The sequence below is a fragment of the Garra rufa genome, chromosome 17 (assembly GCF_049309525.1).
Source record: "Garra rufa chromosome 17, GarRuf1.0, whole genome shotgun sequence".
NCBI lineage: Eukaryota > Metazoa > Chordata > Actinopteri > Cypriniformes > Cyprinidae > Garra > Garra rufa.
Window position 1 is genome coordinate 8,062,638 of NC_133377.1, and position 15,487 is coordinate 8,078,124.

The following is a 15,487-nucleotide window of genomic DNA, read 5'->3' on the forward strand; positions in this document are numbered from 1 at the left end:
CATATTAGAATGATTTCTGAAGGATCATGTGACACTAAAGACTGAAGTAATGATGCTGAAAATAGCTTTGATCACCGAAATAAATTACATTTTAAAATATATTCAAATAGAAAGCAGTTATTTTAGTAGTACAAATATTTAAAAATTTTACGCTTTGTTCTTGTGCTTTGGATCAAATAAATGCAGGCTTGGTGAGCAGAAAGAGACTTCTGTTACATTAAAAAACTGTTTAAAAAATTTTGACTTGTAGTGTACGCATACATAATGGATGAGTAGTTGTGCAGGTCTATTTTTCATTTCATTAATATTATTTCTTTTTTACAGAAATGTCGCAGTTTGTAAATAAAACTACAAAGAGCATATACCGTGTGTAAATGCTGTGAAGACCAGCCGCGCATGCGCATTGTGCGTACTCCAGCAAATGTAAACTTAGGCTGATGAAGACACGAAAACAAGCAACAAGGATCGATTACTGAACATTCGGTAGGCTAGTAGCCTAATTTATTTGACCTATCTTATATTAAAAAACAATAAGATACGTTTGCACAGATGCATCGTTTTGCTTGGCAAGCGCCGTATCATAAACCGACTATGAAAATGAGCATAATATGAGGGATGTCATTTAAATGAGTTTTAATAGCGACGTATCTGCAATATCCTTTGCCTGTGGCGTTTTAATGTTCCGTTGCCATTGTGATTTATAAAATTACGCGGACTCGTTAAATCCTCTTTACTGACTTTGCGTTTATTGACATGTTTATTGCTGTCGCCGATATTTCAGCATCTCTCCGCTTGATTTAATCGCAGTAAATGTAACGATTCTGTACAACCCTATTTGCATAAACGTGTGCTTATAAAACATTGGGTTTGATCGTAGATATATAAGACAATGTCTTAAGTGTTTTGAATTTCACGGAAGCAGAGTTTACATTGTGTGATGGATATTTGCTGCGGAAGTATTGTCATAAACATGCAGTAGTGGGTTAAGTCATTCTCATCTGCACTTTTGTCACTGTAGATGGTTGTGTTTCTAATAAGCAGAATGTAAACATATATGATATTCATCGATTCCCTGCATGCACAGACCATTTAGTGTGCAAAATATGGGCTACTAATGGATTTAAAGAGAGTCGACTTTTGGCATTAGTACATTTCAGTCTCTTGAGGTCTTTTAAAGTTGTTTTGCCGTCCTTAGCACGGTTAGACAGGAGACTTTTTAAGGTTTTGTGAAATATGAATCCACTTTATGATAAATCATGAGCTATTTTATGTTCGCTGATATAATTGTCTGATAATGATCTTGCGGTCTGCTGTTGTTGCTATGGCTACCTCCTCAGTCCAACTCCATTTCTGGGCTACTGTTTACCACTAAATATGAGCTCTGGATGAATAATTCCTTGTGATAATCTTTTTAGTTACAGAAACGTGTGGAAATGCTATTAAAACATATACAGTCAAGCCCGAAATTATACCCCTGGCACATTCTGACTTAAGTTACTTTTATTCAGTTTGTTTTATTATAAATGACACAAGCTTCTACCAGAAGACAATAAGACGATGTACAAGAGGCATCATTGTGGAAAAATTATTACTCATCTTTTGTTAACATTTGAACAAAAAGTGTCATGTCCAAAATTATTCATATACAAAATAGAAAAGACTTTATTGGCTATTACAGCAATCAAACGCTCCCTATAATTGCTGACCAGCTTTTTGCATGTCTCCACTGGTATTTTTGCCCATTTCATCTTTAGCGATGAGCTCCAACTCTTTCACATTGGAGGATCTCCTTGCCATCACCCTGATCTTTAGCTCCCTCCACGGATTCTCGATTGGATTTAAGTCAGGACTCGGGCTGGACCACAAAACGTTAATGTTTTTGTCTGCTAACCATTTCTTCACCAATTTTGCTGTGTGTTTTGGGTCGTTGTCGTGCTGAAATGTCCACTGGTGCCCAAGGCCAAGTTTCTCTGCAGACTGCCTGATGTTATTGTTGAGAATTTTGATGTATTGCTCCTTTTTCATGGTGCCGTTTACTGTGATTATGTTCCCTGGTCCACCGACTGAAAAACATCCCCAAAACATTAGGTTCCCACCACCATGTTTGACAATGGGGATGGTGTTCTTAGGGTTGAAGGCTTCTCCTGTTTTACGCCAAATGAAGGCTACATCATTGTGGCCAAACAATTCAATTTTTGTTTCATCTGACCATAAAACAGAAGACCAGAAGACTTCTTCTTTGTCCAGATGAGCATTTGCAAAGGCCAAGCGGGCTTTTGTATGCCTTATCTGGAGAAGTGGTGTCCTCCTTGGTCTGTGTCCGTGGAACCCAGCGGTGTGCAGTGTCCGATGGACTGTCTGCCTTGAGATGTTGCCACCAGCAGAGCCCAGATTCATCAGGATGGCCTTGGTGGTGATCCTTGGTTCCTTTTTTTACCTTTTTTACTATCCTCCTGGCCAGCACAGGTGTCACTTTTGGCTTCCGACCACGTCCTCTGAGATTTTTCACGGTGAGAAACGTCTTGTATTTTTTAATAATACTTTGCACTGTAGCCACTGGAACTTCAAAACATTTAGATATGGTCTTATAGCCCTTTCCTGACTTGTGAGCAGCCACAATGCACAGCCGCAGGTCCTCAGTGAGCTCCTTTGTCTTAGCCATGACTAGCCATGACCAACAGCAGAGAGCTTCTGTTTTTCATCTGTTGAGTTGAGTTTAAAACAGCTGTTCCCAATGAATCAGGGTAATTAGAATGCTTTAGAACAGCTTGGACTATTTGGAATGCTATAGAACTTTGGATTTTCCCATTGACTGTGACAGTTTGCAAAGGGTAGGTTTTTGTTCAAATGTAAATAAAATCTGAGAAATATTTTTTTCCCCACAATGATGCCTCTTGTACATCGTCTTATTATCTTTTGGGAGAAGCCTGTGTCAGCTGCTGGTTGAATAAAAGTAACTTTAAGTCAGAATTTGCCAGGGGAATGAATAATTTCGGGCTTGACTGTATATATGTGTATATATATACATATATAAACTTCCGTTTTTTTTTTTCTTTGCAAGTGAATTTATTAAGACCACTAAAACTTGTGCCCTGGCTTGCATATGAATGGCTAATCTGCAAATGATTTATGAACTTATTTGCATTTTTCTCTTTTTAAGCCTCTGTGTTCATTATTATGATATTCAGTTTTAGCTAATGAAGCATTCACAGTGCCTCCTGAGTATTCAGAATATGAAGGGCTTGATTAAACCTAATTACAGAGCATATAAACTATTTGTTTAAACTGCATTTTAATACAAAACTTAAGGCTAGGCTGTAGTTTAGTAGTCTATACAGTTAAGTTATTATTAAGTATGGTTTGGTAATACTATGAACTAATCTATGGAAGTATAGCATGCAAACTATAGTGCGTATAAATATAATTACTTATGATGCTCTTGAGTGTAGTTGACATAATGGAGTGTTTATGTCTTGGTAAGAGATAGTGATTCATCAGTGGGTGGTTTTTCAGTTTGAAGAAAACAGCTTTAGCAGGCTTGGATACTGCTGACATTCAAAAAAGTAAAAACTGCACTTATTAAAACTGTGTGTGAGAATTAATAAACAAAAGGATAGCTGAGTGTTAGTTTAAAGGGGCAATTCAACATTGGCAAGATTGATTTTTAATAAAAGTTGGCTGTCTATGCAAAAAAAGGCATGCTTTTTTATTTATATTTATACATTTATTTATATTTATATTTTTAATGGTGCTACATGACTAGAGAAAATGGGCTGTGGTGGAAAAAAATAGTCTATATTTGTGACCCTGGACCACAAAACCAGTCTTAAGTAGCACAGGTAGCCTATATTTGTAGCAATAGCCAAAAACACATTGTATGGGTAAAAATTATTGATTTTTCTTTCAAACAATAGTATATTAAGTAAAGATCATGTTCCATGAAGATATTTTGTACATTTCCTACCGTAAATATATTAAAACTTAAATTTGTTTAGTAATATGCATTGCTAAGAACTTCATTTGAGCAACTTTAAAGGCAATTTGATTTTTCTTTTTTTTCCACCCTCAGATTCCAGATTTTCAAATAGTTATATCTCAGCCAAATACTGTCCTTAGATGATGTATAAATCTCAATTTCACACTGGTCTTGTGGTCCATGCTCACATTTGATCTAAAACTGAAAAAATAACAGGCTTAGAGGGTTTGAGGTCACATTGAAACATTCAGGAAACTCAAAATTATAATTATTAAAAACTCAGAAGATTAAGAACTGCTTTCTTTAATATTTCACAATGTCTTTTGTTTGTTGTAATGATGTGTGATTGTAATCACAGGTCTGAGAGATGGCCTCTTGCTCCGAGTTTTGTGGGTCCAGTCACGCCGTTGACTCCGGCTGTCATGTTTTCGGAGTGCGCTCCTATTTACACCATTTCTACGAGGAGTGCACAGCCTCAATGAGGGAGCAGCAGGAGGACTTTCAGGGCCAGAGATCACCACTGCGGTGGAGCTCAAGCTTCTGGAAGGTATCAGAGAGAACCAGATGCTCTTAAAAATAAAGTTTCCAAAAGACTGGTTTGGCAGTGATGCCTTAGCAGTAGTGTCCAAACCTGTTATTGTAGGGCCAACATCCTGTAGAGTTTAGCTTCAACACTCTTGCCAGGAAGTTTTTAGTAAGTCTGAAGACTTTGATTAGTTGGTTCAGGTTTAAAGTCCCCATGAAATCAGTTAGCCTTAAGGTTAACTATAAGCTAGAGTGTTTCAAAACAATTACAAAATTCTAATTTACAAAATATAAGCATTAAAAACTTAGTCTCTCAACGATTTTGATGACATCACCCTGCACTTCAGCTTCTCATCAAACTTTCTGTCCAATCAAATGCTCTCTAGAATCTGAAGCGTCCCACCCTCTACACTATAAATAGACGCAGAAGCTGCGGCTGAAATTGGTCACTTGTTCACAGAATTAGTATTTTCTGTACGATGAATGGCACGTAGTGCACTATATAGGGGATAAGGAATGATTCAGACAGTAAATATGCTTTCCACTGGGGTGAAAGAAGTCTGGTTTCACGCTGTGTCACGAGTCGCCACAATGCGCACACAGTCTGCTCCTGTCCAGAGACACGATAGCACAGAGCGGATCACAAAACGTATTGGACCCATTGAATTCTACACAGAATACTATATTTTATAGTGATATGGATGAGATTGTGGCTGTCATACATTATCAAATGCGGCTTTACTAATCTCAACGGCTCTGGCCCAAGCTTTGAAAAAGGGGGCGGAACTGCTGGTTATGTCCTGCCCTGTCTTCCTGTGTCAGTCGAAATTGTCACTGTATGATTCAAAGCACTTCAGTGGACCTTTAGGTAGGACTGGAGCTGAACGCTGCAGGACATTGGCCCTCCATGAACTGGTTTGGACATCCTTGCCATAGAAGAACCATTTTGGATTCCCAGTTTCCCAGTTTTTTTAGCATGAAGAACATTTTAAGAATCTAAAGAACATTTTCCCACTATACAGTCTTAAAAATAAAGGTTCCATAAAGCATTTATCATCACAAATGCCATAGAAGAACCATTTTGTGGTTCCAAAAATAACCTTTTAATGAACAGTCTTTAAAGGAGAAGTTCACTTCCAGAACAAAAAATTTGTAGATAATTTACTCAGCCCTTTGTCATCCAAAATGTTCATCTCTTTCTTTTTTCAGTCATGACAAAATTGTTTATTGAGAAAAACATTTCAGGAATATTCTCCATATAGTGGACTTCTATGGTGCCCCAGGTTTTAACTTCCGAAATGCAGTTTAAATGCAGCTTCAAAGGGCTCTAAACAATCCCAGCCGAGGAAGAGGGGTCTTGTCTAGCTAAACGATCGGTTATTTTCTAAAAAAAAAAAAAAAAAAAAAAATTGACAATTAATGTACTTTTTAACCTCAAATGCTTGTCTTGTCTAACCATGCATGTGCATTCTGGTGCATGACAGTTAGGGTATGTCGAAAAACTCCCCAACTTCTCATCCAACTTCGTCCTACAAAATCGTCCTACATCGCTGTTTTACCTTTTTTTGGTGTTTGACCCTTTATGCGTGTTCACTTTGTAAACACTGGGTCAGTACTTTTGCAGCGATGTAGGAAAATTATATGTGAGTTTTTCGATTTTACCCTAACTGTCATGAATGCACAAAGTTCACGCAGAGCTAGACAAGATGAACATATTTGTTTTAGAAAATAACCAAACGTTTCCCTAGATAAGGCCCTTCTTCCTCGGCCTCGGCTCCTCGTTTAAGCTGCATTTAAACTGCATTTTGGAAGTTCAAATTCGCGGGCACCATTAAAGTCCACTATATAGAGAAAAATCCTGAAGTGTTTGCCTGAAAAAACAATTTCTTGACGACTGAAGAAAAAAAGCATGATCATCTTGGAGGACAAGGGGGTGAGTAAATTATCTGTAAATTTTTGTTCTGGAAGTGAACTTTTGAATATTTTTTTTCTTAGTATGAAGAACATTTTAATCATCTGAAAAACCGTTTTCTATACTATCGAATAGAATGAAATGGTTCCATTGATGTTAAAGGGAACCCAGGGTATTTAGACAATTATGGTTTAATATAACGTAAATGATGTCTCTAACTGATATATGTAGTAGAAAACCCATGAAAGACTTACGTTATTTTAAAAAGTCTACATTGTTTAATACATATTTTGGACTATCGGGGGCGCCATTATTTCATTGACGTAAAATGGCTGCACTCTGTGAGCAACTGGCGCTACCTTTCGCTATTTTTACCGCAAAACGACTAATACGATGCCACATTGTGCGTCGTTTGGTTGTAATTTTCAGTCGAAGGTCAACAAGACAAGTGATGTAATTCTTTCTATCAATAAGAAAAGGAGAAAAGAATGAGAAGATGCCTGTGGACCAATAAAACTTCCTAAAGACCTGCGTCTTCGCTCTCTCCACTTCAGCCCTGATGCCTTTGAGGCTTTTAGTTGACCACAGCTAGTAAAAGAGCTTACGAACGGCAGGGACAAGAAACGCTAGATGCCATCCTGGCAGGATGTAAACATGCCGACGCTTATGATGCCGCAGCCACTGAAGGAGCTTCTCTGCACGGATTTTACTCGATATCTAATAGCATTTAGACTCCTTGTGGGGGAAATGCTATGCCTATGCTTATATCCATCCTCACCTGCAAGCTCTTTAAATAGCTGTGGTCATCGTATCAGTATTTTATTTTCCAAGTTGTGCTGCAGTAAAAATACCAACAGGTAGCACCAGTAGCTCACTCAGCGCAACCATTTGACATCATCAAAATAATGGCGACCACATAGTCCAAAATATGTATAAAACAATGGGGTTTTTTTTTAAATAATGAAAATCTTTCATGGGTTTTCTACTACATATTTCAGTAAGAGACATCATTTATGTTAAATTAAGCCAAACTAGTCTTTATACCTTTAAAGATTTTATTGTCTTATGCAGCTGTAATATATGTTGGTATATGTGTTTTTATGATTTATGATTCCATTTTGCCATCTCTGATTTTTCAGAAGGTGTCAAGCCTGGTACATTTTTTGAAATCTTTCATTATCAAAATGAATACCACTGAAGATATGCATTGCCTAAAATATCGAATATCAGCAGTAATTCACTTTCAGATTCACATAACCAAATGTCAATCACATCAAGCAACCACAACACTAAACTAAATCAAATTTTTTCACTCTTAGGTCACACTTGCCATTGGAGTCGTGCTCCTTTCAGTGGGTCTGGTGGTCATGACAGTGGGCTATTCCATCCCCACTCGCATTGAGGCTTTCGGTGAAGGAGAACTGCTCTTCGTGGATCGCCAGGCCATGCGTCACAATCGCTCGCTTCACATATGCGTGCTGGTCGGGACTGGGCTTCTCACTCTGGGTGGGGTTCTAATGGCAGGTGGCATCCTAATGTCTAACTTCTCCACAACTCCCATAAAACAGGAAGAGTCAAGAGGAGAACGGAAGGGGGGAACCAGAGTCCCGAGTGCAATGAGAAGCCCAGCAGACCCTGTAATGAAGTCTCCCAGCCCGGTCTCTAGTGAAGGAGGAGTATCTCCTCTCGCTAGGGATGATAAAGTTCAGCAGTGCTCGTAAAAGAGCTGCGTGACAATGCCCGTTCAAGAGTGCTGTCGATGTGATCCACAAAAGCTCCTTGTTTATTTCAATAAGAAATTTGGGAGTGTCTTATTCGTGTTTGATAATTATGTGCTAAGAGAAGTCAATTGACAAGTACCTGTGGCATCTGTTGTCCTGCACTTGTATAGTTATCGTCTAAATAATTTTTGTATTTTTGTATATCAGTATTGATCAAAAGAAAAGCCACTAAGTGGTTGCAAGGCAGTAATAGAAAGTTCTAGATTGGGGTCAGCAAGTGTCTTTCTCTTTTCTTTTTCATTCAGCGAGGATGCATTTAAACTGACAGACTTTTATATTCTTAACTTTCTATTCATTAGCAAATCAGCATATTAGAATGATTTCTGAAGGATCGTGTAACACTGAAGGCTGGAGTAATCATGCTGAAAATTCTGCTTTTCCATCACAGGAATACATTACATTTGAAAATATATTAAAATAGAAAGCAGTTACTTTAAATTGTAATAATATTTTACAGAATTATAGTTTTTACAGTATTTTTAATCAAATAAATGCAGACTTGCAAACCTCTGAAAAAATCTTACCCTAAACGTATTTAATATATTAAAAATTATAAATAGATAAACATTTAAAGCAAAAGACCAATCACAATTCAGTATGCAAATATGCAAATACAAAACCAGTTGGAATTTAGAATGTCATCGCTGTTGGATTCTGAATGCTGAAGATTCTAAACACAAGTTTGATGGAGTCTGATGTTAAGTTGTTCAGGTTGACTTAATTCAGGAAGCGCTTATTAGTTTAGAACCCTATCCAGAATGTTTGAGCAATATCAATACAGCGCTGCCTTGCAAACACTGTCATAATAATATGCACAATCTGGCACAAACCTACTCTCACTGTCTCTGTTTCAGGATCCCTGATATCTTTCCTATCAGATATTCTGCTCTTATGCATAAAATATCAGGTAATAGTTTTGTTCTCGCTGCATTTTTGCCCTTTACCTTTTTATCAGCTGCAGTTGTAGAACGTGAAAGACTAAATGGGATTTACTGTACGCAACACCATTATTGTCTAGTCTTATTGTCTCATGTTAATGTATATAAATGCTCCTGTCTAAACGAGCCCAATAAATCAATATCAGCATACTCAATCCACTTGACTTTCTGTGTATTATTATTATTATGACTATTATTATTCTGAAAGATCATGTACTTCATTGACACCTTTTCATTCATTGATGGTGTAAATGAAAGGAAACAACACTCAGAAAGGTGTGATCCTTTGTAAAACCGGCCGTCTCTTTTCATATTGTCTATGGGTAGGCAGTTGGAGTGACTGTAAATAGATGCAGGAAGCAGCAATGACTCATCCCAGCCCTGTTCTCTGCTTCCACTAAACCGCTTTCTCCCTCTTGCGAGGGCTCGCTGTGAGTCACCTTCCCTCATATAACAGTCATAGCTCACAGTACGTGGGCTGTTAACAATCAATTAACCAGCGCTCCACACATGTACAGCCATCATCAAGAATCGCTCACTCTAAACGTATTGAGAAAACAAGAGTGAGAAGGGAAGAAATGTTGTTTGTCTTCAGCTTTAGGTCATGTGCTTGATGCCTGTAATGTGTTGGCAGGTTGTTAACACGTTTGTTTAGAAAAGCCACACTGAATGAACGCTACTACGTGTTGATGGGTGCCTGGGTGTGCTGCAAATATGCCCTACCGCTCAGGATGACCGGCCTATATGCATTCTTTTCATGTTGGGGTTAGGGTTTAGTGGTATGGGGTATCTAAAAATAATTCTCAATATTAAAGGTAACCCCTGGTATGACTTTATATACTAGGGGTGGGAGAAAAAATCGATGCATCGATGCATCGCGATTCTCTCTTCAACGATTCTGAATCGATTCCTAATATTTCAGAATCGATTCTGAGCTTTTTTTTTTTCTGCATATGGCACGTGTGCGCGCTAGACACGCGGCTGGCTACAGCGCACAGAATCTGCACTGTGAGACACGTGCGCATTGCTTGACAGTGTGCTTCCATCCGCCGTGTTTTACGTTAGATATGCGTTCATTTCTGCCGTCTGGAATGCAAGAAACTGTTGCACTGACAGACTCACGTGCGCTTTGTATTTGTTCGCTCGATTGCGGACGCGGTTAAATGCACTTGCATTTTGGAATAGTTTCAAACGAAACTGTACATACAGTCAGTTATGTTTTCAGAGCAGGTCAAAACATCTGATATATTGAAATAGATCTGTGCATCAGTGGCGCTCCGTCCATATACAGTAAGCTGCTAATGCTCTGCATACCCAGGCTGTCAGAGAGAATGCGTTCACGTGTTAAATAATATAAACATGCTTATAAATGAATCCCTTATTTGAATCTTCTGGGCAAGCAGATTCTCCGCATCTTCCTTGACTCCTCAGAATTGATGCGCATTCTGTTTTGCTGGCGTGCGCGTGATTACATTCGTGGGGTAAGCTGTCCGCGAAGCGCTCGCCCAAGCGGAAAAACGCGCTGTTGCTGCCAGATCCTGATTGCCAAAAATGTATTGTATTTTTGTATATTATATATAATATGTATATTTTCATAATTTCCACAATAAAGTCCACAGAAAAAATAGCCTATATAAAATGGATATATATTTTTTAAAAATAATAATAAACAGGAAAAAGAGGAAATATTAAAATATGATTTCGTCTCTGATTTTATTGGTGTCTAAATAATGTAAAGATATTATTATTTTTGGTATTACTGGTGGTTTTAGCACTCAGCATACCTGGTAAATAAAAGTGTCACCTCTTGCCACTGCTGTGCATTAGTTTGAATGCAGCCTGTTAAAGCTGCCTGTCTATGATCTCATCAGTAATAATAAAATGGCAGTAATGCTGAGGAAAAAAGAAAAACTATTGTCTGTAAACTTTCGGATACCTGAAGAAAACTTATTTTAAATAAGTAATTGTTTTAAAAAGTACCTTGCTTACATAATTTAAAAAATAAAGTAAAGTTGGCCCAAATTAAATTTGATATAAAACAAATATGAAAATGTAGCCATGTGCAGTACTATTGAAAACTGAGAATGTGACCATCGTGATATTTAGTTGTTAATGAAAACAGTAATTAAATTAAATTGAATCTTGAAACCAGTGAAGATTGACACACCTACTTTTACAGAGATTCGAACTATAAACAAAAAGCATAGAAACTGCAATTTTACATGTTTTTAAAATTGTAAAGTTGTATTTGCACAGCAGAAGAATTAATTGGGGAAAAAATGTAGATCAAGAATCGTTTTGGAATCGGATCGTGACTCCCAGAATCGGAATCGGATCGGATCGTGAAGTGCCTGAAGATTCCCACCCCTATTATATACTGACATATATAGTATAAAACCTCTATATTTGAATCGTTTTATACATATTTTAGACTGCCGGTTGTGCTCGGTGAGCTACTGGCGCTTCCTGATACTATTTTTACTGCAACGCAACTCTGAAAATAAAATACTAATACGATGAAAACAGCTACTGAAAGAGCTTACAGGTGGCGATGGATATAAGCGTAGGCTGGAACCAAATGCCATACCATTGATTTTTCCCTACAAAGAGTCTAAACGCCCCAGATATCAAGTGAAATCCATGCTGAGAAACTGCTTCAGTGGCTGCGGCATCATGACAAGCATCGGCATGTTTACATCCTGCCAGGATGGAATCTAGAGTTTCTTGTCTCTGCCGTTTGTAAGCTCTTTCAGTAGCTGTGCTCTACTAAAGGCCTCAAAGGAATCAGGGCTGAAGTGGAGAGAACAAAGACGTGGGTCTTTAGGAAATATTATTCATCCATAGGCATCTTTCCATTCTTATTTTTGCAAGTGAAATGTTTAAAAGCCAAAAGCACACCAAATACCCGAGAGATATGTAACATCCTGACTGTTACGTTATGTCCTGAAGATGGCACTGTAGCCCTCGGGCAAGTCTCAGATCCAGAGAGATGAGAGAGAGCAAGGGAAATAAAAGCTTGTAGCAAAGAGAGCTCCGTGTCTGCTCCAGTTATTACATCTAAAATATAGTTTAGCCAGTGAGCAAACATTACATGGTGTCAGAATAGAAGACAGTACTCACGTCCCGAAAGAAAGATGGATAGTTTCGGCGTCCCAGCACCCAAGATGGATTGGGAATCAGTTAACTTACCGGAAGCGTGGCGGCGTTTCAAGCAGCATGCGGAGCTAATATTCTCCGGACCTCTACGGGAGAAACGCGAACAGGAAAAATGCAGCTATCTCCTCCTATGGATCGGGGAAAAAGGGCGTGACATTTTCAACACATGGACACTAACAGATGACGACGCGAAGAAACTACAAACATACTACGATAAGTACACCGCGTACCTCACACCAAAGTCTAACCCAATATATGCAAGATATCGTTTCCATGAGAAAACACAAGGTGATGGGGAAACTTTTGAACACTTTGTCACGGAACTGAAACTGTTAGTTAAGGACTGTGGATACCCCAACAGCGACGAGATGGTGCGAGACCGCATTGTTTTCGCTACAAATTCACCGCGAGTGCGGGAGAAGTTGCTCAGCCACGGTGCGGAGCTAACGCTAGACCAAGCCATCGACATCGCGCGATCTCATGAGCTAGCACAAGTCCAACTCAAAGAGATGGTGGGAAGTAAATACCCCAATAATGACGCTGTACACGCCATAGCCCGAAGACCGGAACACAGATCAGCGCGCACGAGTCACAAAGCCAGGCCGAGAGAACCCGCCACAGCACAAAGAGAATGTGATAGATGCGGAGGCCTGCATACGACCAAAGACGGCGCCTGTCCAGCTAAAGGCAAGCAATGCATGAAATGCAAAAAATTCAATCACTTTGCAAAAGCCTGTAAGTCGAAACTATACACAAACACCCGCACAAGAAAAGTGATTCACACGATGGATGAAGACACTGATGAACAGGTAGAACTTTTTATTGACGGACTTACAAGTGAAAATACAGGAAAAGGTAATGAACAAGCATACGCTGAAATTGAAATCGGGACTCAGAAAGTTAAATTTAAAATTGACACTGGCGCACAGACCAATGCAATTCCTGTACAGTTATTCGAAAGACTGTTCAGAGACACTGCCATAAAACCAACCACTCAAAAAATCTCAGGATATGGCGGTGAGTTCCTGAAAGTGAAAGGCACCTGCCATCTAAAATGCAAGTATAAAAACACCTCCATTGTGCTCGAATTCTATATAGTGGACACCAAAGCACCCCCCATCCTAGGGATGAGAGCTAGCCTAGACCTTAAGTTAATCAAGCTGATACTAGCCGTGGCCGAGGAGGAAGCGAAACCATGCACAGACACAGACAGCCTCCTTAAAGAATACACAGACGTCTTCCAGGGTATAGGAGAGTTTCCAGGGGAGTGCAACCTCCATGTCGACCCACACGCTACACCAGTAGTGTATCCACCACGAAGAGTACCGATCGCTCTGCGAGACAGATTGAAAAAAGAGCTTGACAAGATGGAAGAGAGCAATGTAATTTGCAAAGTGACAGAGCCCACAGAATGGGTTAATGCCCTCGTTGTTGTAGAAAAACCCCAGACTGGCAAGCTGAGAGTCTGCCTGGACCCCAGAGACCTCAACAAGGCGATAAAAAGGCCACACTACCCCTTACCGACTTTAGAGGATGTCACCACAAAGCTCGCCGGAGCGAAGTACTTCAGCGTCCTCGACGCCAGATCAGGCTATTGGGCCATAAAGCTGAGCACAACTTCTTCCCTACTAACAACATTTAACACCCCCTTTGGCAGATACAGGTTCCTGAGGCTACCATTCGGAATAAATTCAGCTCAAGACGAATTCCAAAGGCGTGTCGACGAGACATATGAGGGCCTCACAGGTGTAGCTGCCATCGTCGACGACATACTCGTCTTCGGCAAGACAAAGCTTGAACACGACAACAACCTCAGGGCCATGCTGAAACGCACAAGAGAAAGAGGGGTAAGGCTAAATCCTGATAAATGCCAAATATGTGTATCAGAGGTCAGCTACTTCGGCCACACGCTCTCACAAGAAGGTGTCAAGCCAGACCCAGCAAAGGTGAAAGCGATACAAGACATGCAGCCACCCACAAACAGAGGAGAGTTAGAAACCATTCTCGGGATGATTAACTACCTGGCCAGATTCGCACCACGTCTCTCCGAGATAAACGCACCACTACGTCAACTGCTGAAGCAGGACAGTGAGTTTTTATGGGACAAAAACCATGACAAAGCATTCACGCAGACGAAAAAATTAATAACAGACCACCCTGTGCTCGCATACTTCGACCCACAGAAAGAACTGAGACTCCAAGTAGACGCCTCAAAATGTGGCCTCGGCGCTGTCATGCTCCAGGACGAAAAACCCATTGCCTACGCTTCCAAGTCACTCAACAGTACCGAAGTGAATTACGCTCAGATAGAGAAGGAACTGTATGCAGTTTTATTCGGATGTAAGCGTTTTCACGAATACATGTACGGCCGGAGAGTGATTGTAGAATCCGACCACAAACCTCTGGAAGCTATCCTCCGAAAACCGCTGGCCGCAGCACCACCGCGGCTACAAAGGATGATACTACAGCTCCAGAAATACAACATACAAATCATCCACCGGCCCGGAAAGGACATCCCAGTGGCTGATACATTGTCCCGAAAATCCATCGAGCACCAAGACAGCAGCCTTATGGAGAGCATGGAAGCACAGGTACATACACTCATAAGCACTGTTCCAGTGAGCGACAGGAAGCTACTGGAGATCAAAGTCGCAACAGCACAGGATGCACAGCTTACCGCACTCAGAAGAGCCACACAGAACGGATGGCCAGACGAAAGGAGGAAATGCCCACCCAGCATCCAAGAATATTGGAACCACCGAGATGAGATCTCCGAGATGGAAGGGATACTTTTCAAAGGTGAGAAAATCATAGTTCCCCTGAGCCTCAGAGGAGACATGATCCAGCGCGTACACGCAGGACACATGGGCATGGAGAAATGCAAACATAGAGCACGAGACCTCCTGTTCTGGCCCGGGATGGGCAAACAAATAGAAGCAACAGTAGAACGGTGCAGTATATGCCAGGAACGACGGGAAGCCAACCCCAAAGAACCACTGTGGTCCCATGACATACCCGAGAGACCATGGCAAGTGGTAGGCACAGACCTCTTCACATGGAACACTCAAAACTTCATCATCATTGTAGACTACTACAGTAGATTCTTTGAAATGGAGCAGCTCACAAATGCCACCTCACTTGCAGTAATCGCCAAACTCAAGTCCGCGTTCGCTCGTCACGGCATCGCAGAGACAGTCAT

General features: G+C 40.1%; 1 protein-coding gene across 1 annotated transcript; it reads left to right on the forward strand.

Moving 5' to 3' along the window:
• Positions 1 to 347: 347 nt before the first annotated feature.
• nrsn1l (neurensin 1-like) lies at positions 348 to 9,287 on the forward strand. Its single transcript, XM_073822244.1, has 3 exons — positions 348 to 483; positions 4,335 to 4,523; positions 7,733 to 9,287. The coding sequence occupies exons 2-3, from the start codon at positions 4,344 to 4,346 to the stop codon at positions 8,132 to 8,134; spliced, it is 582 nt and encodes a 193-aa protein (XP_073678345.1). The 5' UTR covers positions 348 to 483; positions 4,335 to 4,343; the 3' UTR covers positions 8,135 to 9,287.
• The last annotated feature ends 6,200 nt before the right edge of the window (positions 9,288 to 15,487 follow it).